The sequence below is a fragment of the Oryctolagus cuniculus genome, chromosome 18 (assembly GCF_964237555.1).
Source record: "Oryctolagus cuniculus chromosome 18, mOryCun1.1, whole genome shotgun sequence".
Lineage (NCBI taxonomy): Eukaryota > Metazoa > Chordata > Mammalia > Lagomorpha > Leporidae > Oryctolagus > Oryctolagus cuniculus.
Genome location: NC_091449.1, coordinates 9552677 through 9574382, shown reverse-complemented (window position 1 = coordinate 9574382; position 21706 = coordinate 9552677). Strand labels below are relative to the sequence as shown.

Below are 21706 nucleotides of genomic sequence, written 5' to 3'. Positions count from 1 at the left end.
GATCTGATTTCATCATCATTTAAAAAATATCATCTATTATTTCTCACTTTATGTTTCTGTGTGAGAGCAAACTGTTGAAATCCTTACTTAATGTATACTAAGCTGATCTTCTGTATATTAAGATAATCGAAAATGAATCTTGATGTGAATGGAAGGGGAGAGGGAGTGGGAAAGGGGAGGGTAGTGGGTGGGAGGGACGGTATGTGGGGGAAGCCATTGTAATCCATAAATCGTACTTTGGAAATTTATATTCATTAAATAAAAGTTAAAAAAAAATAACGTACAGACGACCGACCCCAATGGGATGGAAATGTGATCTTTGAGATAATGCTGATTATCTCACAGGAGCACAGTGAACTTCAGAAACCAAGAGGAACCATACAGAAATTTATCAGAGAAATCAGAGCTGATGCTGTGGCACAATGGGCTCAGCCACCATTGCAGTGCCAGCGTCCCTCCTCAGAGTGCTGGTTGGAGTCTTGGTAGCTCCACTTCTGATCCTGCATCTTGCTGATGCCCCTGGCTAAGCAGGGAAACATGGCCTCTGCCATCCATGTGAAGACCAGGTCGGAGCTCCCAGCTCCTGGCATCTGCCTGGCCCAATCCGAGCTGTTTCAACCATTTGGGGAGTGAACCAGCACATGGACAATCTCCCTCTCTCTCTGCCCACTATATCTTTCAAATAAGTAAATGTAAGATAATTTTTGGAATTCTGACTATAATGATATTCTCTTCCTCCTTTCTATCCTTCTCCTCCCTCCTAAACGCCCTCCCTCCCCTTTCTCTCTTAAAAAAAAGAAATTCATAAGAGAAATCTAGAAAGTTTGAAACAATAGTTTAAAAAATCAAAGAGTTCATGGAGCTTACGATTATCAAAAGAGGACATACAGGAGTAAATGAGAATTCAGAGGGGGCAGAAGAAGACAAATGAGTACAAGGCTCATTCGAAGAAGCAATCGCAGAACGCTGCCACAGCTGGAAAGAGATGTGAAAATCCAGGAGTTGAAGGTCAAGCCCAAAAAAGTATACCCCAGAATGTACTGGAAACAAACTCTCCCAGGGCATCGCCAAGGAGGATCCTTAAAGCAGCAGGAGAAAAGCAGCGAGCAACTACGAGAGCTTCCAGAATAATCCACGGTGCACTGCTCGGCAGAGCCTGGCAGGCCTGGAAGCAATGGGACAGGGGAACAAAAATCCACCCCCAAGAATAAGGCACCCACAAAACCGGCTTTCAGAAGCCAAGGAGACACAAAGATCTTTCCGGACAAACGCCAACAGGACCTACCCATCAGCAAGCGACCAGGAACGCGACGGGGGCCCCTTCTGCTCATGCACCTGCCACAGGCACCCGGGGCCCGGGAAACCGACGGGCTGGAGGCTGGGGCTGGGAGCCAGGCAGTCCCACGGTTGTGCCCCCAGCGGAGCTGCAGGCCCTAGGCAGGGTGGCCGGCTGGCCCGCGGACTCTGCAGTGTGCCTACTGCATTGGAGCCAGTGGCGGTGGATTCTGGTCTTGACTTCATCTTACAGAAGGGAGCCTTGAGGCCCAGAGGGGAGCGAGTAGCCGGAGCCCGGTCTCTGCCCTCCGCGGGGGAGTCAGCCCTTGTCTGGTTCCTACCTGTGGCGCCCTGGGGAGGGTCGCAGCTCCCTGGGCTCCTGCCTGTGCCTGCGGCTCGGGCGGGGCTCTCTGCTGCCCTCTGCTGCCCGTGCACTCTGTGCGCTGAGCAGGGCAGGTGCAGGTGTTTGTTCCCTGAGAGCAGAGCTGAGCAGGTAGAAGGCTCAGCTGGGCCTTGTTGGGGAGGGGCCCCAGTCCGGATGTGTGCTCCACCATGGCCCCGCTGTGTGACCTGGGGCGGGCCGCTTGCCCCCTCTGCGCTTCCGTGTTGTGCTCTGCAGAATGGGAATCAGAGCAGGATGCAGCTCACAAGGTGGTTGAAGGGACTAAGTGTGCAGTACAGAGTCTGACCGTGCAGCGGGGTCTCTGTGTGTCAGACGCCCACCGTGAGCAGACGCCGGTGTGGCACCTGGGCCATGCAGTGGCGACTGAGTCCCGTGCGCCCTGCTCCTGAACGCTGACCACAGGGTGCCCCGCACAGGAGTGCCTGTGCACTAGGCTGCCGGTAGAGCTGACGCTGGCAGGAAGTCCTGCCTCCCTGTCCTGGTGTCTTTCACCCAGGCCACAAAGGGCGGCTTGTCCTTAGCGTGGGGGGTGGAGGGTGACTGCCTTCACCATGGCAGTCCTGTTGGCATCTCAGGTGCAGGTTTTCCATGAGTGTGACAGTGACGCTGAGGTTGGCAGGACGTCCGTGCCCAGACAGAGCTGGGGGAAATGCACGGAGGGTAACTGGGCAGTGTTGGGAGGCAGGAGGGGGCAGAGCTGAGACTGGGCTTCCTCACATCTGCTGTGGGACCAGGACTGGCAAGCCCGACTCAGAGGCTCAGCCACGTGGGTAACCTGGGGAGTGAGGTCTGGGTGGTTCTCCCTCTGGGTCCTTTCATGATGGTTTTAGTTGCAGGCTCAATGCCAAGGGGACTGTAGCCAAGTTCACTGGGGATGGAGGCCATTTCTGCATTTGACCCCAGAGGAGGTTCAGGGGGTCTCCTGCCTGGATATAGGTCTGCACTCCCAAAAGGACCCTCCTGGTTCAGGGCTCCACCAGGGCTTCCTGGCCCCTCCCACCTGAATCCAGAGACTCCCACAGGAGACTGTTGTCTGCCTATGGTGCAGAAGTCTTGTTGTGTGGGCAACAGGAGTGGGTGATTTCCTTACTCCAAGGCCTTTCCAGTGTTGGTAGACTGTGTTCAAACTGAGCACTGTGTCGGAATAGGTATGTAATGCAGACTGTAGTAAAAAGGAAGTTCAACTGTTCGTGCATTCTTCCTGCATTAATAAATGCAGTGTTCCACAGACCTGCATACTGAAACATACAGGTTCAGGGATAAATATGTAACGTACTACTCTTAATAAAAAATGCCTTATAATATGCCAATATGTCTGTCACGCAGGCAAAACATATCCAGGTGACAGATTATAGTGCACCTAAATTTCAACTTCCCCATGGTGTTTCAGTACATGAAAGTTCTCATGAATTTTCAGCATCCAGCGTGTGAAGGCACACACTGGGGCTCGAGATCCAGAGCAATTGGACATCGGACACCGCCTGTCACACTGACCTGTCACTCCTTCTGTTCATCCACATGCTGAACTGTTTGTAACTGCACAGTACACTTTACTCGGGTTTGATGGGAAGCCTGGCCTGATTACAACATCCAGAAAGATACCATTACAATCGTGTTCTCAAGTGATATACTTTTTGGATTTGTCCTCATATTTGAAATTTGCATGGGGTACATTGGGAACACTTTGCTTATTGTGTTATATACGTACACCTTGTTCATGCAACTTCATCTCAAGGCTGTAGATGTGATTGTCGTGCAGCTGACCTTGGTCAATATCTTGACCATCGTGTTCAGGCTGGTAGCAGATATCACATCATCTTTTGGAGTAAGACATCTTCTGGACGGTGTTGGTTGCAAAGCTGTTTTGTACACATCCAGAGTTTCCTGGGCTCTTTCCATCTGCACCACCTCTCTCCTGAGTGCACTTCAAGCCCTCATTCTCGGTCCCAGTCATTCTAACTTGGCCTGGCTGAACTCAAAACTCACTGCGTGCATCTTGTCCTGTTTTTTTTTTTTTTCTTCTGGGTTATGAATATGTTGATCTATGTCAAGACCATCACAGAATTAGAAGCCAAAACTAAAGTCACTGTCAAATACAAAGTTGGAAGTCTGTTGTTCAAAAGAATTCACAAGCTTCATGGTGATCCGAGGGTGCTCCGTGTGGTTCTCATGATGTGGTCCAGCCTCTGCATGGTGGGGCTCCTCTGCAGACACTGCAGGAGAGCCTTGCACATCCACAGCCCCAGGCTCACGTCCCAGCCATCTCCTGGAATCAAAGCCACCCCCACTGTTGTCTTGCTGGGGTTGCTTTGTGGTTTTTTATTGTTTGAATGATGTCACTACTGTTTATTTGATTTCCAGGTCTGAGCAAAGCCCAAGACTGGATAAGTTACTGGACTCATTCCCTCATGCTGCCCAACAGTCTGTCATTAGGTGTGGATGAAGCATAACATAATTGTTTCCAGATTCACTTATTCCCTTTGAAAGAGGAGAGTCAGGTTTTCTCAAAGAGCACACAGCAGCTGATGGATACCCATGGATTTCTTCTCCATTCACCAAGTCTTTAACAGTTTAGATGAGCAGGCCAATGCTAGGTAGCTCGTGAGTAGTGATATCAAGCTGGTGTGAACTGAGGTATGACATACACTTAACATAAGCATGGATTCCAGATCGTCTAATGAAAAGCCTATATAAATATTAAGTTAACAAATTTCTGATTGGGTAGTTGTTGAAATTGTAATATTTGGGGTTAAATGAAATACATGATGAATGCAAGATTAAAATTAATTTTAGTCTCATCTGCTTAGTTTTGCTCTTTGTTCACTGTGGCTACTGGAAGACTTAAAAATTACATCTGGGGCTTGATTTCTTTATATTAAACTGTGACCTTATAGTAAATTCATTTTTCTATCTATATGAGCATTCAAGGTAATAATTTAAAGATAGCATGTGACCAAAACCCAAAGCCTAATAACTAAAATAGAGTGCATACAATGTTCACGGTATAGGAAAAAGTCCAAGCAGATGTGAGAAGAGGCGTACAAAACACAGCATGTTAAGAGAAGTTGGAGTCCTGAGAGTTTCATTCTTTCACACAGAGCAGCATGCAGGCGTGTGTGTTGGCATCTGTGTGAACCCAGGCATAACAGTGACCCCACTTGGGATTAAGGCTGATGTACTCGTCACATTATGCCCAGGCTCTTATAGAATTCTGTTGAATGCATCTCTTTACTTGCAATGGTTTTCTCAGAAGTGACTTGTTTTGCAGTGAATTGGTGTGCATTCGCTTTAGATATAGTCACTCGTCACACTATTATTGCTCACATATTCACCGTTTTTGTCTTGTTCTGACAGAAGAGACCTCCGTTTTCTTCACTCAGAGTCCTCAGGGGTACCGTGCAAGTGACGAGTAGTTTGGATCCTTGCACACTTTGTCCCTCACGTGAATGCAGGTTCCTACCTTGCCTAGACACAAGGTTTTTGGTATCATTTTTATTTGTTTGGTGGTCTCCATCCCACCTCCCACATTTTTTTTTTGCAGTATCTTCTAGCTCTCTGCAGTTCAGACAAGGGTCCAGGGCCAGAATGATGGTTTTCCTTTGAAGAACGTGATTTTTTTTCTCTCAAGAGGATTTTGAACTTGTGCTTTAATCCTTAGACAGTCACAGAGCTTAATTACCATTATCTTGATAAATATAGCGGTGTTTTTTTTAATCACTCCTTCAATCCAGCGAGTGGCCTGGTGTGCAGGAGAAGTGTTCTTCAGCGTGGGAAATTGTGTTTCATTGTTTGATGATTGCCTTTCACCACTAATTCTGTTCATTGCTCTGGCTTGGTTCTTTATTAGCCCATGGGGACGCATGCCCCTGGAGCCCTCCCATGTCCCATCTCTGCCTCCCTCCCCAGCCTGTTTTCCTATCATCAATCAGCACAACTTGACATTTTCTTTTCTTGATCTTCCAAGCCCAATTCAGGTTTCACTGTTAGGTGTACTCTCCTTCCAAGACACCCACTGGTTGTTTGTTATCCATTTTTTTTTAAAAGTACAATTATACCATTCCATGAATTTTCCTGATGGAAATCCCCATGTGGCCAGCACCCAGGAACAGGATGTCAGTAGCTCCAAGGAGTCACCCCCTCAGTTGCTAACCTTGAGGACACTTATAGACAGGAATAGTCACACCATCTGCTGTGGCCAACTTCAGCATCTGCAATTCCTAGGTAACTCCACAAAGCCACCATCTGCTGTCTCTGAACTTCTCAGAGCACAGTGTCTTCTTGTTCAAGTTCTCTTCCATCTGTGTCCTCACATGGTACAAGGTGAAAGGCAGCTCTCTGGGGCCTCTTACAAGGGCAGTAATGGGGTTGGTGCCCCAGTAGTGACCTAATTTCCTCCCAAGGACTCCACCTCCTAATGCTGTCACATTGGCCTTCAGGAGTCAGCATATGACAAGGGAAAGGGCAAGCATGCAGACCACAACACAGATCACAGCTCACCAAAAATATCTATAACACAGTACCCTCTTTGTGAACAATTTTTTAAAAATATTTATTTCTTAGAAAGGCAGAGTTACAGAAGCGGAGGCAGAGTGATAGAGGGAGAGCTCTTTCATCTGCTGGTTCACATCGCAAATGATGGCAAGGCCAGAGCTGGGCCAATCCGAAGCCTGGAGCCAGGAGCTTCCTCCAAGTCTCCCACATGGGTGCAGGGGCCCAAGCACTTGGATTATCTTTTACTGCTTTCCCAGGCCATAGCAGAGAGCTGGATTGGAAGTGGAGCAACTGGGTTTCGAACCAGTGCCCAGATGGGATGCCAGCACTGCAGGTGGCAGCTTAACCTGCTATACCACAGTGCAGGCCCCATACTGCATTTTTAAAAAAGTTGATTCTCAAGGGCTTGTTTGAGCAGAATGCAGCGGGGGATCAGAAGAGCAATGGGTGGCAGGTTCCCAGCTTTCTCTCTGAGGGACTAACCAGTAGAAAATGTGAATCAGAGCATTGATCTCCATCTCCTACACAATTCTGTCATTTTCTCTACGCTCATTATTTTTTTAAAATTGTATATCAATGTGACCAGCATAGGAGTTGTGGCAAAAATCTACCCCGGGGCTGGTGCTGTGACATAGCAGGAAGAGCTGCTGCCTGTGATGGTTTGAAACTCCAACTTACACAGGTGTTAATCTAAAAAGTAAACCACTTGGTAAACAATCAGGAACATTAGTTTTGGGGGAGGGAGGAGTTTATTAGTTTCAGGAATGCTCGTTTTAAAGTGTTCAGTTCCTGACAGTGAGCTATTAATCACCTGTTGTGTGTGCACACAGGTTCTGTGGTTATTTGCATATTTTATTTTTCAAAAGATTTATTGATTTATTTAAGTGTCAGAGAGAGAGAGAGAGGTCTTCCATACGCTGAGTCACTCCCAAAGTGGCGGCAGCTGCTGGAGCTGCACGGATCTGAAGCGAAGAGCCAGGAGCTTCCTCCGGGTCTCCCGTTGGGTGCAGGGGCCCAAGCACTGGGTCATCTTCCAGGCCACAGTAGAGAGCTGGGTCAGAAGTGGAGCAGCCGGGTCTCTATCCAGGGGCCATATGGGATGCCGGCACTGCATTCAGAGGCTTGGCCTACTACACCACAGCGTCGGCCCTGTTATTTGTTCAGATTGTATCCCTTACTGTGTAGGAAATCTTCAACCGTTTAAATTGCAACAGTTTCAATCTTTATACGGTAGGAAACAATTTTAAAAGGAGAAAACTGCTCCACAGCAAAGCATGTGTGATACACGCTGACAGGTTCCTGTGTCGACACTTACAGCACAGCTCCCTGCTCTGTGCCCACTGTGCATTGTGGGACACGGAGCAGTTACAACTCCCTGAACAGCGCGCTGTGCATTGTGTCACATGGAGTAGTTACAACTCCCTGCTCCACACATGCTGTGCATTGTGGGACGTCAAGGAAGTTACCACTCCCTGTGCCATGCGTGCTGTGCATTGTGGGACACGGAGGAAGTCACAACTCCCTGAAGAGTGTGCTGTGCATTGTGGAATGTAAAGGAGTTTACAGCTTCCAGCCACATACGCGCTGTGCATTATGGGACATAAAGGACGTTACCACTCCCTGTACTGGGCACGCTTTGCATTGCGGGTTGAGAAGGAAGGTACAATTCCCAGCTCGCGCAGGGGGCGCCCCAGGCTGCAGTGCAAATGGGAGTGTGAGCTCTGGGGTCCTGCTCAGGGGTGGGCCATGTGGAGGGCTCAGGAGATGCCACCAGCTGTTGGGGACGGACTTTTGATGACGTGTGTCATCCTGAAGTTTACTTTCTGACGCTGCTCAGCTGGGGAAAACGCAGCCCCAAGCGCCGACCTCGTGCTGCCCCTGAGGAAACCCCATGCGCCCCGCCGGAGACTCATTGTGCGTCTTGGGGGGCGATTTGGGGCTCTCCCGGGGGTGTCAAAGTGACGACGATAAACAAGGTGGAGGAGGCAGCAGTGACAAGGTGACCGGTGTCCACCGGGAGACGTCCCGCTGGCTCGGGCCTGATCCACAGTCAGTGCTGGGTGGCCCCAGCCTGTCCAGGACGCACCTAGTAAAGACCCTGCACCCCCAGCCTGGGGGACAGGAGGGCGATGTCCAGGCCTCTCCCACCTGCCCACTCCCCACCGCGGCTGCTCGTCTTTCTAACGTTTTCTATTTCTTGCTTCTTGTTTTTCCTGGCCCGTTTCTCTCCTGCCATGTGTGGGTCACTGTCTCATCCTCCTGTTTCTTTCTGCCTAGCATCTCTGAAAGCTCTCCGGCCTCTCAGTGGCTCCCGGCACTGAGATTTCGTTTACCACAGGCCGCTCTTGCTTTGTGACCTGTATGGTGTGAGTTCGGGAATCCTGCTCAGTTCCTTGTTAGACCTCAGTGTCTTTTTTTTTTTCATTTGACAGGCAGAGTTAGACAGTGAGAAAGACAGAGAGAAAGGTCTTCCTTCCATTGGTTCACCCCCAAAGTGGCCGGTACCGCTGGAGCTACACCGATCCGAAGCCAGGAGCCAGGTGCTTCCTCCTGAGACCTCAGTGTCTTGTGCATTTCTTTCCTGCCACTGATTTTCAGTTCCTTGATGGATGTTTACTTACATTTGAATTGACTCACCTCTCGCTTTGTTTTCTTTTTCCCTTTTCTTCCCCACTGTCATCCTTCATATGTTTATAGATGAAACTTTTTATTGAAATGGATGAATAGTCATGCTTATTTAAACTATTTTGATCCTTGTAGGTTAGTTGATGGTACTGTTCCTAATGAGAGGTTTTGTGTGTTTTTTCAGTGTTAACTCCTAGGCTCACCATAACACCATACCCAAATGCTGTTATTCTTTAGGTTGTGTTTTAAAAATAGCTTTGTAGTGGAATATTGAAATCTGAGTGATTTTGATACTAACTTTGCTGTCAGTAAAACTGCAAAATCCCTCTTAGTATTTAAAATCATTTACCTAAGGATTCTGGAGGTTTCCTTTCTAGAACTCAGGTCATCAGTCCATGCTAGAGGATAATATCACTTTCTTTCCAAATGTTAACACATTCTATTTTCTGTCTTTACAATGGATTCCCCAGTAGTGGGAAGAATACAAATGGAAATAGCTATAGTATTGTCCATCTCCAAAAGGCAAGGTTTTTAAATATTTAACCATTAATATGATACTGTTAGCCATGTCGTTGTTTTTATCATGGTAATCTTTTTTATTGCTGTATCATAAAAATCTTAATCATTAATATGTAGTAAATTTTATCAAGTGACTTTATGTATCCCTTAAGGTGACTGAATATTTTTCCTTCATTTCCTAGTGTGTTAATCATCAATAATATGAATCCTATCATGCACCATGGGATATTACTCAACAGCTTGAATACTTTTATGTAGTGTGGAACTTACTGTTACAATTATTTTGTGTAAACTGTTTTCCACTTAGTTCTGCAAATAGATATCTTTTTCATCATATGTTATGATTTTTTTAACCAAGGTTGTGCTAATAACAAAATGTGATTCACAGAATCCCACCCCCACGCCCACCTTAGGAAGCATCTTTGATAGTTTTCTGTCTGATGTGTCTGGTGCACTGCACTGGTGGTGTTCCTTGGCATTTATGGAAGGACTTCTGCCCACTATTCACCTTCATCATCAGGATCCTTGCATATTATGACCATGCACGGTTCTAGTATCTTCCATGGTAAGTTAAGTTTCCAGGAAGTTGCCTGTATCTCTTGACCTTACAAATGTGCTGACGTGGTTAGTCAAGTGTAATTTTTTAAGAACATATTTACAGCTCCTCTGTTTTGGTCTCTTTAACATCTTACTTGTGAGGTCATTGGTGGCTTTCTATTGGGCAGTGGTGTAGTCTCGCTAGAGGGTTGCTGATGTTGGCATTTGCAGCTTCCTGACCTTTGGCCTTGCTTGCCCACCTTGGAATGCTTTTATTTTGCATTTTCTGTAGCATCTTGCTCTGAGTGCTGCCCTGCGAACTTGACCTGTGGAGTCTCAGCCTCTACCCACCGTGTGTCAGGAGCTCTGCAGGAACGGTGAGAACAAAAATGTCTCCAAGCCCAGTTGGCAGGGGGAGGGGAGGCCAGAAGGACAGACTTGGAAAACACTGTGCTATTTTTGCATTAAAAATTAATTATGGATTTTGGCTGCGATAATGCATGGTGAACAAAGCCCCTTGTCTTGAAAGAATTGTGTCTGCAGTCAAGATTCTAAAAACGTTCTGAGACATAGGTTGCACTTTCTGTGGTCAAAGTATAATACGGTGTTCTTGACAGAGATGGGAGTACTGAACATAGGTTTGATACTCCGAAGAGGAAAATGTCTCAGACAAGCAAATTTCTCTCTCCTGCAGGCTGCATGTGCTTCTGGGTAACACACATGAATGCAGGAGGCAGCGTCTGAGTCCCACCTCCTTCACAGCCGTTTCCATGCTTGAGGTTCCCAAGAACCCCTGGAATCCAGTTTCTGAGGCTGCCACCCTGGGCCTGAAATGCAGAGGAGCTGGATGTTCCAGCACACTCACCTCATGCTGAACTCTCATTCTGTACTTTCCTAAGCTCTGTTTTTCAAGCATTGTGCAAGACATTCTGCTTCTTTTGCAGTAGAGGCCAGCCTCACCTGGGTGTTAGGATGCCACTCATGTTTTCAAGTGACGTGATTGATGGCTTTCTTCTCATCTTCCAGACTTGTATTGGTGTTGCAGGGAACTTGGTGCTCTTGGAGGCATACGTGTACACCTTCCTGATCCAGCCGCACCTGAAGAAGCCCATAGATGTGATTTTCATGCACCTGACAGCGGTCAATATTTTAACCATCCTATTCACGCTGATTCCAGATATCATGTCATCCTTGAGAGCGAGACATTTTTTGGATGATGTTGGTTGCAAAGTCATCTTGTACATATTCAGAATTTCCCGGGGTCTTTCCATCTGCACCACCTCTCTCCTGAGTGCTTTTCAGGCCATCACCATCAGTCCCAGTGGTTCCAAATGTGCATGGCTGAAATCAAAACTCTCTGCGTGCATTTTCCCCTCTTTCCTTTTCTTCTGGGCCATCAACATGCTGATCTATATCTATATCATTGAAACTGTAGGCACCAGATCCAATATCACCATCAGCCATAAATATGCTCACCCCCACTGTCAAACTAGGCAATTTGGAGACCACCACTTAGGGTCATTTCTAAGTGTCATAATGCTTCGAGATGTGTTCTTTGTGGTGCTCATGGTCTGGATGAGCCTGTACATGGTGAATCACCTCTGCAGACATCACAGGAGAGCCCGGCCCATCCACAGCTCTAGCCTACCCTGCCAGACACCTCCTGAAAACAAAGCCATCCACACTATCCTTTTGTTCGTAAGTTGCTTTGTGTTCTTTTGTTGCTCAAACAATCTCTTCACCTTTTATTCATTGTATACACCCAAGAAAAACCCAAGATTCAAGATGCTTTGTGGAATTTTATCCACATGTTACCCAACCATCTGCCCTTTTGTGCTGATGAAAAATAATAAAATCATTTCCCGATTTACTTCTTCCCTCTCCGTGATAAGAACCATCTTTTCTCAAAGAGCTTCCACTGGCTGATCTAATGCCCTGTATGCAACAGATGAGTCTCCATAAATATTGTTTAAAGCATAAAGGCTGTTCTTTTTTAAACACATGACTTTATTTCTTCATTTGATAGGCATAGAGGGAGGGAGATAAAGAGGTGGGGGAGGGAGGGAGGAAGAGAGAGAGAGAAACATTTCCATCCACTGGGTTACTCCTCAAATGGCTGGGGCTGGACCAGTTCAAAGCTCAGAGGTAATAACTTAGTAGAGGCCTCCCACATGGGTAGCAAGAACCCAAGTACTTGAGATGTCACCTGCTGCCTCCCTGGGCACACATTAACAGGAAGCTTGAGTTGGGAGTGGAGCCAGGACTCAAAGCCAGGCTCTTCAATATGGGATGTAAGTGCCTTAATGGTTGTGTTAACTGATAGTCCAAATGATTGCCCTGCCATAAAACATTTATATGAGGGGAAAAAAGGATACACGGATATGGAGCACTTGATTATTAGATTCCAGTGTTACAAATTTTACAACACTCTGCTTTTGAAGACTTATGAATGAGTCATAAAAAGATCAATTTTACATTGCTTGCACTCTAAACAGATAAAACATAAAACATAACAACTAAAGAGACTATGAGGAGTGTTTGTGACACAGAAAAAATGAATGTGCCCATGGAAAGAGCTATACAAACAGCCCTGCGTGTGAGATGGAGAATGAGGGATGTTTCCCTCTTTAATACACAATAAAATGCAGAGGTGTGTCTGAGTCTGCACAAAATCCAACCATGGTGAGCTCTCTACCTACTTCATGCTGACATACTTGTTACTTAGGTCTAGTGTGTTACAATAATTTCAATTAACTACCTCTCTTCATCTCAGTATTCTTCATCAGCAATGGCATGATGCTTTACCAGTGTCCCATGGTCCATTTGTTTTACATATATTTACTTTGCAAAAAGTTTTTGCACATTTTCCCACTCCTCTCTCTCAAATTCTCTTACTCTAATTTTCTGTGGGACTCAGGTCCTCAGAGATGTGAGGCCAGGGATCTTCAGAGTGAATCCTTGCACACTGTTCTGTCAATGTTGCTGATGGATTATACCTGGCCTTGCTGGGATCCTGGTCATTCAAGAGTTCACATTTCCTAGGGGCCGGTGCTGTAGCGTAGCAGGTAAGGGCACTGCCTATAGTGCCAGCATCACATATGGGCACCATTGAGTTTCAGATGCTCCACTTCTGATCCAGCTCTCTGCTATGGCTTAGGAAAGCAGTGGAAGATGGCCCAAGTCCCTGGGCCCCTGCACCCATGTGGGAGACCTGGAGGAAGCTCCCAGTTTCTGGCTCCTGGCTTTGGATTGGCACAGCTCCGGCTGTTGCAGCCAATTCGGGAGTAAACTAGCAGATGGAAGACCTCTCGCTCTCCTTCTGTCTCTGTGTAACTTTGACTTTCAAATAAATGAATACTTTTTTTCTTAAAAAAAGAGTTTACATTTCCACTGTCATCAGTTTCTGTGGCTTTAATGAGACAGCTAAACCAATACTATGCTCTTCCCAGAAAGATACTTGAGTTTTCCTCACGAGTGTTTAGAATCTGTACTTCCTCCTGCTGTATCAACACATGGATGGGATTTTTGTTGAGTGTCTCCCAAGGGCCGATGCATTAAAGGCAAGGTTTCCAAAGTCTTATGTTAACGCTTAATGGATCTGTGGTATTTGTTAATGGATTAAAGTTGGAAACAATCCAATTACGATGTCTGAAGGTAAGGACTTTGGGAAGGGTCCAGACTGGATTAGGTTGCGGGATGAAGTCCCCAAGACAGAGTCCTGGTATCTTTACAGGGAGGGACCACACAGAACTAGAAGCCAGGCCTCCTCCCTGTCTTCCTACTCCCTGCACTCCATCGGACCACCCTGCTCACACTGCCACCCTCACCACAGCCATCCTCCAGCCTCAGCAGATGGCTGAACCCTCAGGCCCTACCCTGTCTTGGGCTGTGAACTTCCAAAGCCCTGAGCCGGAAGTGACGTCCCTCCTTCAAAAGTAGCTTGTCTCGGGTTTACTTGCAGGAAAGAAAATCTGATGAACGTGGTCAGTCCTGGTGCCACCTGGGTGTGTGGCTCAGTGGATCTTCAATGTAGAAATGATTGGTCTTTCCCTCCACCAGTTCCTTTCTATCCATCAGGAATTGCTGCTCATTGCCAGTGGACACAGATGCTTCCTGGATTGCTCTTTACCCCTTTGTTTGCCTTCTGTTACTTTAAAATATCTGAGCAGAGCTCTTACGGGAAAGGAGATGCTGATTTCAGATTATAGTTAGAGGTTACAGGATCTGGTGGTCCCACAATCCAGTGTTTCGTAGAGGTTGGTCATGGTTGGTAGAGGGGCACAATTACCTGGTGAGCCATGTTGGTTAGGGAGAGAGGGAGAGAAGGAGAGAAAGTATCTAGGCTGAACTTGAACTCAAATACCCACTGGGGGCATACTCCCCAATGACCCAAAGACCACCCTATTGACCCCACCTTCTGGATGCCACAATTAAGATCAAATCTCTACTCTTCATTCATGAACCATTAAAATGACAACATCAGAGTTTAAACATCTTGTGTGAGTGTGGAGGAGACAAGTCCCACTTCAAATATAACAACCTCCCTTCTCTCCAACACGAGTTCATGTTCTAGATCAAATGCAAATAAAAATTTTTCTCTTCCTTGATCTCCCAAACTCAGTGTTTTAAAATCAACCAACCTCTACTTCATGCATATTCGTTATTTTTCTCAACAACTATTTAAAAAAAAGTTTTTTTTAAAATACTGATTTTTTGAAAAGCAGATGGACACAGAGAAGAGGGAGAGACAGAGAATTTGTATCATGCCCCAAAGTGCACGACAGCCAGGCTAGGCTAAGGGGAAGCCAGGAGCACCATCTTTCTCTCTCATGGGGGTGTACTTGAGCCAGCACCTGCTGCCTCCCAAGCTCATTAGCAGGAAACTGGATCAGAATGTGGAGGAGCTTGGATTCAAACCAGGCACTGCGATATGGGCTGTGGGCCTTCCAAGTGTCAGCTTCACCCACTTCACCACACTGCCTGCCCCTCGACAACTTTTTAAAACAAGTGTAGGAAACATCTAGCAATTTCTCCTGCTCCATGGATTTTCACGTGGACACACCCAGGCACCAGCACCGAGATCCGGAAGCAGAACAGCACCTTTGGGGCCGGCGCCACGGCGCACTAGGTTAATCCTCCACCTGTGGCGCTGGCATCCCATAAGGGTGCTGGTTCTAGTCCCAGTTGCTCCTCTTCCAATCCAGCTCTCTGCTGTGGCCTGGGAAAGCAGCAGAAGATGGCCCAAGTCCTTGGGCCCCTGCACTTGCCTGGGAGTCCAGGAGGAAGCCCTGGCTCTTGGCTTGGATGGGCATAGCTCCAGCCGTTGCGGCCATTTGGGGAGTGAACCAGTGGATGGAAGACATTTCTCTCTGTCCCTCCCTCTGTCTATAACTCTACCTGTGAAATAAAGAAGTAAAATCTTAAAATCTTTAAAAAGTGGAACATTGCTCCAAAACAACAACAACAACAACAACAACAACAAAACAGCGCTCCTGCCCCGGGCCCCTCACACCTTCCCAGTCCCCACCACACGGTGTCTGCTCTGGACTAACAAGCTCACCATGCCTTGTCTGGTCTTACCTCACGCCCATGCCTGCTATGAGTCTACTGAGCGGGACCTACGGCTTCTCGGAGGTTCCCATGCAATTGCTCGCGTTCTGCCCCGTCTGCTGGGGTCGCTGAGAGAGTTCCAAGGAACTCGCCCACCAGGCACCTGGCCAATCAGAGATGACATCAGCACTTCTGGGTCTGGCCACCTGCGCTGGAACCTCGCGGCTTCTGAGGAGGACGCAGAGAAGTGACGTCATAGAGGATCCCGGATGCAGACGTTACCGGGCCGCTGCCAAGGCAAGAGGTGGAGGCCTTTTTCCGTCTTGATGAGATAGATTTGCCTTTAAAAAAAAAAACAAAATATACAGGAATGTGTACTTAAAAGTTAATATTCAAAGCCACAGAATGGCTCCGTAGCCTTTAAAAAAACAGACTTAAGTATGTGCTGCCTACAAAACACTTCATTTTTTAGGGGCAAAGTAAAGGAATGGAAAAATATATTCCATGCATATGAAACTCTGGAGAAAACAGAGCAGGGGTCACTACAGTTATATAGAACAAGATAAGGAGTAAATAAAAATCTATAGGAGATGAAGCAGCTCACATATAATGATAAAATGTCGGTCGGCACCGTGGATCACTAGGCTAATCCTCCGTCTTGCGGCGCCGGCACACCGGGTTCTAGTCCCAGTCGGGGCGCCGGATTCTGTCCCGGTTGCCCCTCTTCCAGGCCAGCTCTCTGCTGTGGCCAGGGAGTGCAGTGGAGGATGGCCCAAGTGCTTGGGCCCTGCACCCCATGGCAGACCAGGAGAAGCACCTGGCTCCTGCCTTCAGATCAGCGCGGTGCGCCGGATGCAGCGCGCTGGCCGTGGTGGCCATTGGAGGGTGAACCAAAGGCAAAGGAAGACCTTTCTCTCTGTCTCGCTCTCTCTCACTGTCCACTCTGCCTGTCAAAAAAAATAATAATGATAAAATGTCAATTCATTAAGTGCATACAGCATTTGTAAATAATGTGCACAGGAACACCTGATTTTAAAAAGTAAATTTAAAAAATTATCTGAGAGGCAAAATTACAGAGAGAGAGGGGCAGACAGAGACAGAGGTCGTGCATCCACTGGTTCACTCCCCAAATGGGCCACTCTGCAGCCAGGAGACAGCAGCTTCTTCCGGTCTCCTATGTGGGTACACTTGGGCCATCTTCCTCTGCTTTCCCAGGCTGTTAGCAGGCAGCTGGATCAGAAGTGGAGCAACCAGAGCAGTGCTACAGGCCGAGTCTTTGTTCACTACACCACAGCGCCAGCCCCTATAAAGTAAATATTGACTATTGAGAGGCAGATAGCAATACAATCATAGTAGGAGACTTGTAGTCACCTTCAGCAATCAGCAGAGCACACAGGCATAAATGCAATGAGGAAACATTGGACTCCAATTATGCTTAGACTACATGGACCCAACAGATATGTGCAAAATGTTCTGCCCACAGCAGCACAGTACACATTCTTCTTAAGCACACACCAAACATTCTACTGGACAGATGATGGTAAGCCACAGAATAATAAGAAGCTCACTTCTCATGTGGGATCTGTCCTTAGTGTGTTGTCCAATGTGAAGTAATGCTATAACTAGTACTGAAACAGTATTTTACACTTTGTGTTTCTGTGTGGGTGCAAACAGATGAAATCTTTACTTAATATATACTGAATTGATGTTCTGTATATAAAGATAATTGAAAATGAATCTTGATGTGAATGGAATGGGAGAGGGAGCAGGAGATGGGAGGGGCATGAGTGGAAGGGAAATTGTGTGTAGGGGGAAGCCATTGTAATCCATTAACTGTACTTTGAAAATTTATATTTACTAAATAAAAAATTTTAAAAAAGAAGCTCAAGAAGATTGAAACCATAACAGGTTCGAGTCCTGGCTGCTCCATTTCTGATCCAGCTCTCTGCTATGGCCTGAGAAAGCAGTAGAAGATGGCCCAAGTGCTTGGGCCCCTGCACCTGCATGGGAGACCTGGAGGAAGCTCCCAGATCCTGGCTTTGGATCAGCACAGCTCCAGCTGTTGCAGTCATTTGGGGAGTGAACCAATGCGTGGAAGACCTTTCTCTCTGTCACTCCCTTTAACTGTAACTCTACCTCTCACGTAAATAAATAAATAAAAAAAATTTTTAAAAAGATATACATGTCCTAAAGCCATTAATCCCTCACTATAGCGCAGAACTCCGGAAAAAGTGCAAGTAACTGCTTTCAACCACATGCAAAAAAAAATTCATTGTGGAAAACTGAGATGGAGAGAAGAAACAGAAATAACACAGGATTTATCAACTCAAGACTGGATGAGTATTCCAGCATACTCATAACTCAGGATACAATTACAACACAAATGCAAATTAACTGTAACTTCAGCTTTAAGCTTCTATATTTATGAAAAATTTTTGAACACAAAAATCTGATAAGAATGTAGCATCCACAAAATGTGAAAATTCATAACACCCCAAATATTCTATGCTTTGCCAATCAAAACCTTCACAGAGGGGCTGGTGCTGTGGCACAGCAGGTTAATGCCCTGGCCTGCAGTGCTGGCATCGCATATGGTGCTGGTTCAAGACCCGGCTTCTCCACTTCTGACCCAGCTCCCTGCTGTGGCCTGGGAAAGCAGTAGAAGATGGCCCAAGTCCTTGGGCCCCTGCACCTGTGTGGGAGAACTGGCTCCTGGCTGCAGATCAGTGAAGCTCCCCAGCCATTGAGGCCAATTGGGGAGTGAACCATCAGATGGAAGACCTCTCTCTGTCTCTGCCTCTCCTCTCTCTGTGTAACTCTTTCAAATAAGGAAATCTTAAAAAAAATTCAAGGACATTAACTATACAAAGAAAGCGCAATGAATAAAACACGAAGGAATGCTCAACCCTGAGAGAAAGAGGTGAATATGTTAATTTTTGTAGCTTGCACATTTATGTATTTATAGTTACAATATTCTATGAATTAACCTGTATCTTACATATTTATAGTCTTGTTTTTATTTGTTAGATTGTATCCCTTACTGTGTACGAAATGTTCAACAGTTTAAATTTTGCAGCATTTTCAATCTTTATATGGTGGGAAACAATTTTAAAAGGAACAAACTGCTCCGCATCAAACCACGTGCGCTGCACCCTGAGAATTCCTGTGTAGGAACTTACAGCACGGCCCCCTGCTCTGTGTCCGCTGTGCATTGTGGGACACGGAGGAAGTCTCAACTCCCTGAACAGCACGCTGTGCACTGTGGGACGTTAGGGACGTTACAACTTCCCGCCCCACACGCGCTGTGCATTGTGGGACTAAAGGAAGATACAACTTTCTGTCCCACACACTGTGCGTTGTAACACATCAAGGAGGTTACACTCCTTGCCGTGCACTGTGGGACGAGGAGGGAGGTACAACTCCCCGCTCGTGCAGGGGGCGCCCCAGGCTGCGGTGCAAATGGGAGTGTGAGCTCTGGGGTCCCGCTCAGGGCCGGGCCATGTGGAGGGCTCAGGAGATGCCGACAGCTGTGGGAGAAGAAGTTCTGATGACGTGTGTCGTCCTGAAGTTTACTTTCTGACGCTGCTCAGCTGGGGAAAACGCAGCCCCAAGCGCCGACCTCGTGCTGCCCCTGAGGAAACCCCGTGCGCCCCCCAGGAGACTCATTGTGCGTCTGGGAGGGCGATTTGGGGCCCTCCCGGGGGCGTCAAAGTGACGACGATAAACAGGGTGGTGGAGGCAGCAGTGACAAGGTGACCGGTGTCCACCGGGAGGAGACGTCCCGCCGGCCCGGGCCTGATCCACCGTCAGTGCCGGCAGCCCCAGCCTGTGCAGGATGCCGCCAGTAAGGACCCTGCACCCCCAGCCTGGGGCAGGAGGGCGGTGAGGCCTCTCCCCCTGCCCGCTCCCCGCTCTGTGTCTGTTCCAGGGTCTCCCTGGGTTTTTGTTTTTTTCAGATGTGTCCTGCTAACACTGTTTTCCTGTACCGTGTTGCTTCTCTGTCCATCGCTCTATTTGTTTTCACCGCTTCCTTCTTTACACCGAGGGTCTCTGAAGTTCTCCAGATCGCTAGCTGTCCTGTGTCCACCAAGTGTTCTTTGCTTTTCTGCTGTGCGCTCCTCTTTGCTCTGAACACCTCAGTGGTCCTTATTCCATTGCAAGTTCTGTACCTGGAATTCCATCTTGTTACTTCCCATTCTGTCCCGTCCTGTTGTTTACAGCATCATTGCATTTTGTTACTTCCCTATCAAGTGAATGGATCCACATTTTAATTTTTTTTTTTGACAGAGTGGACAGTGAGAGAGAGAGACAGAGACAAAGGTCTTCCTTTTCCATTGGTTCACCCTCCAATGGCCGCTGCGGCTGGCGGCCGGCACTGATCCAAAGGCAGGAGCTTCTCCTGGTCTCCCATGCGGCTGCAGGGCCCAAGCACTTGGGCCATCCTCCACTGTACTCCCTGGCCACAGCAGAGAGCTTGGCTGGAAGAGGAGTAACCAGGAAAGAACCGGCGCCCCAACCAGGACTAGAACCCGGGGTGCCGGAGCTGCAGGCGGAGGATTAGCCTAGTGAGCCGCAGCGCTGGCCCACATTTTAATTTTAAAGGGATTCATATTTAAACTTATGTTATCATTTCCAATTAGAGATTTTACGATCTATTAATTTTGCTGTTTGTCCTATGATTGTGTAAAACAGTATCGATCTTTAATTTTATTTTAGAAACTCCAACAGTTTTTATACTGACTGCTCTCAGCAACCTTGAGAATTCCTCAAATCAGAGCAGACGTTGTGGTGCATCTCATATGGGCGCTGGTTTGAGTCTCGGCTGCTCCCTTCCCAGTCCAACTCCCTGTTCGTGCAGAAGGTGGCCCAAGTGCTTGGTTCCCTGTGCCGGACCCTGTGCCAGGGTAGGAGAACCTGGTGGAGCTCCTGGCTCCTGGCTTCAGCCTGGACCAACCCCAGCTGTTGCAACCATTTGGGGAGGGAGCCAGCTGATGGAAGACCTCTCTCTATGTCTCTCTCTGTCACTCTCTGGAACTCTGCCTTCAAAATAAGAGAAATAAATCTTAAAAAAAAGAATTTGTCAAACTGTTTAGGTAATTTTGCCAATTTTTGCCAATTTTGCCAATTTTGCCAAATTGTTTATGAATTTCTTTCTTAAAACATACAACAGCTCAGGATAAAATCTGCTCATACCTTTATAATTATATTAATTTTATTCTTACTTAAAATAGACCCCTCCGAAATGATGAGGAAGAGGAGATAGCAGATGTTTTATTTATATTCAATCTCAACACAAAAGCTTTCAATATTTAGCGATTATGTGGTAATGTTGATGTGTAGATATCTTTCTCTCTGCCATGTGACATCAATCTTAACCATTTCCAGGGGTGATTCTCTTGGTCATTGCTAGACTCTGCTTGGAGAGCACTGGATTCAATTCTACAAATTATGGGACTGCTTCTCATTTGCTTCCTGAACGAGATGGCTTCAGCATCATACTTTTCATACCAGGTTTATTTGGTTTTCCCACACTGTGACGGACAGAGTGCTCTCTCTCTTTCCCTAGGAAGTGTTTATAGATGTTTTTTGTTCCACACCATTGAAGCATTATCTGGAATTCCTCATGGAATGATTTTTTTCCTGCTGCTCAGTTTCATCATGGGAAGCTTTGCATGAAGTTTGTGACTTTCTACAGTTTCATGTTTCTATGGTGAGTTAAGTTTTCTGAGAATTTCCCAGTGTGTCTCAGCCTTCCAAGTTTGTTAGCATAGTCATGATATCATTTTTAGAAAATGCAGGTTCTTAGTTGTGTTTTTAACATTTGAAGTCTGACGTTACTAGTGTCTTCTCTTTAGGAAGTGCAGCCATCTCTCTAGAGGGTTTTTAATTTTGTTAGTCTCTAGAAAAATGGCATTTTGAGTTTATTTTTCCACAGTGCATTTCACAACAGATTTTCCCACTTTGTTCTTACTATGGAATGCTTTTCTTCTGAACATAGAAATCAGTGTTAAGAATTAAAATGTTCTTTTTGTAATTCATTGTAATTGTGTAAGATAATGTGTTGTATTCAGTTGAACTCTTCAGCTTTGCTCTCATTCACTTCAGTGTTTGCTGTCTGGCTGCGTTGATTACATGGTGCACATGATAGCAGAGAAGGGGAGTTGGGCATCTGACAGTGAGTTGTGTGTTGGTCAAGGCATTAGGTGCAGCAAATTAATTCACAAGCTTGAGTTTTTTGTCTGCTGGTTCCTTGGTTACTAAAAGACTTTGGTTAAATCTCCTACTACCGTGGTGGATTTTCCTGTT

At 46.6% G+C, this 21706-nt stretch overlaps 1 protein-coding gene across 1 annotated transcript; it reads left to right on the top strand.

Moving 5' to 3' along the window:
• The first annotated feature begins 10549 nt into the window (after nt 1-10549).
• LOC138846606 (vomeronasal type-1 receptor 4-like) lies at nt 10550-11819 on the top strand. Its single transcript, XM_070062883.1, has one exon. It carries the CDS (start codon nt 10823-10825, stop codon nt 11774-11776), a length of 954 nt encoding a protein of 317 aa, XP_069918984.1. The 5' UTR covers nt 10550-10822; the 3' UTR covers nt 11777-11819.
• Nucleotides 11820-21706: the final 9887 nt, after the last annotated feature.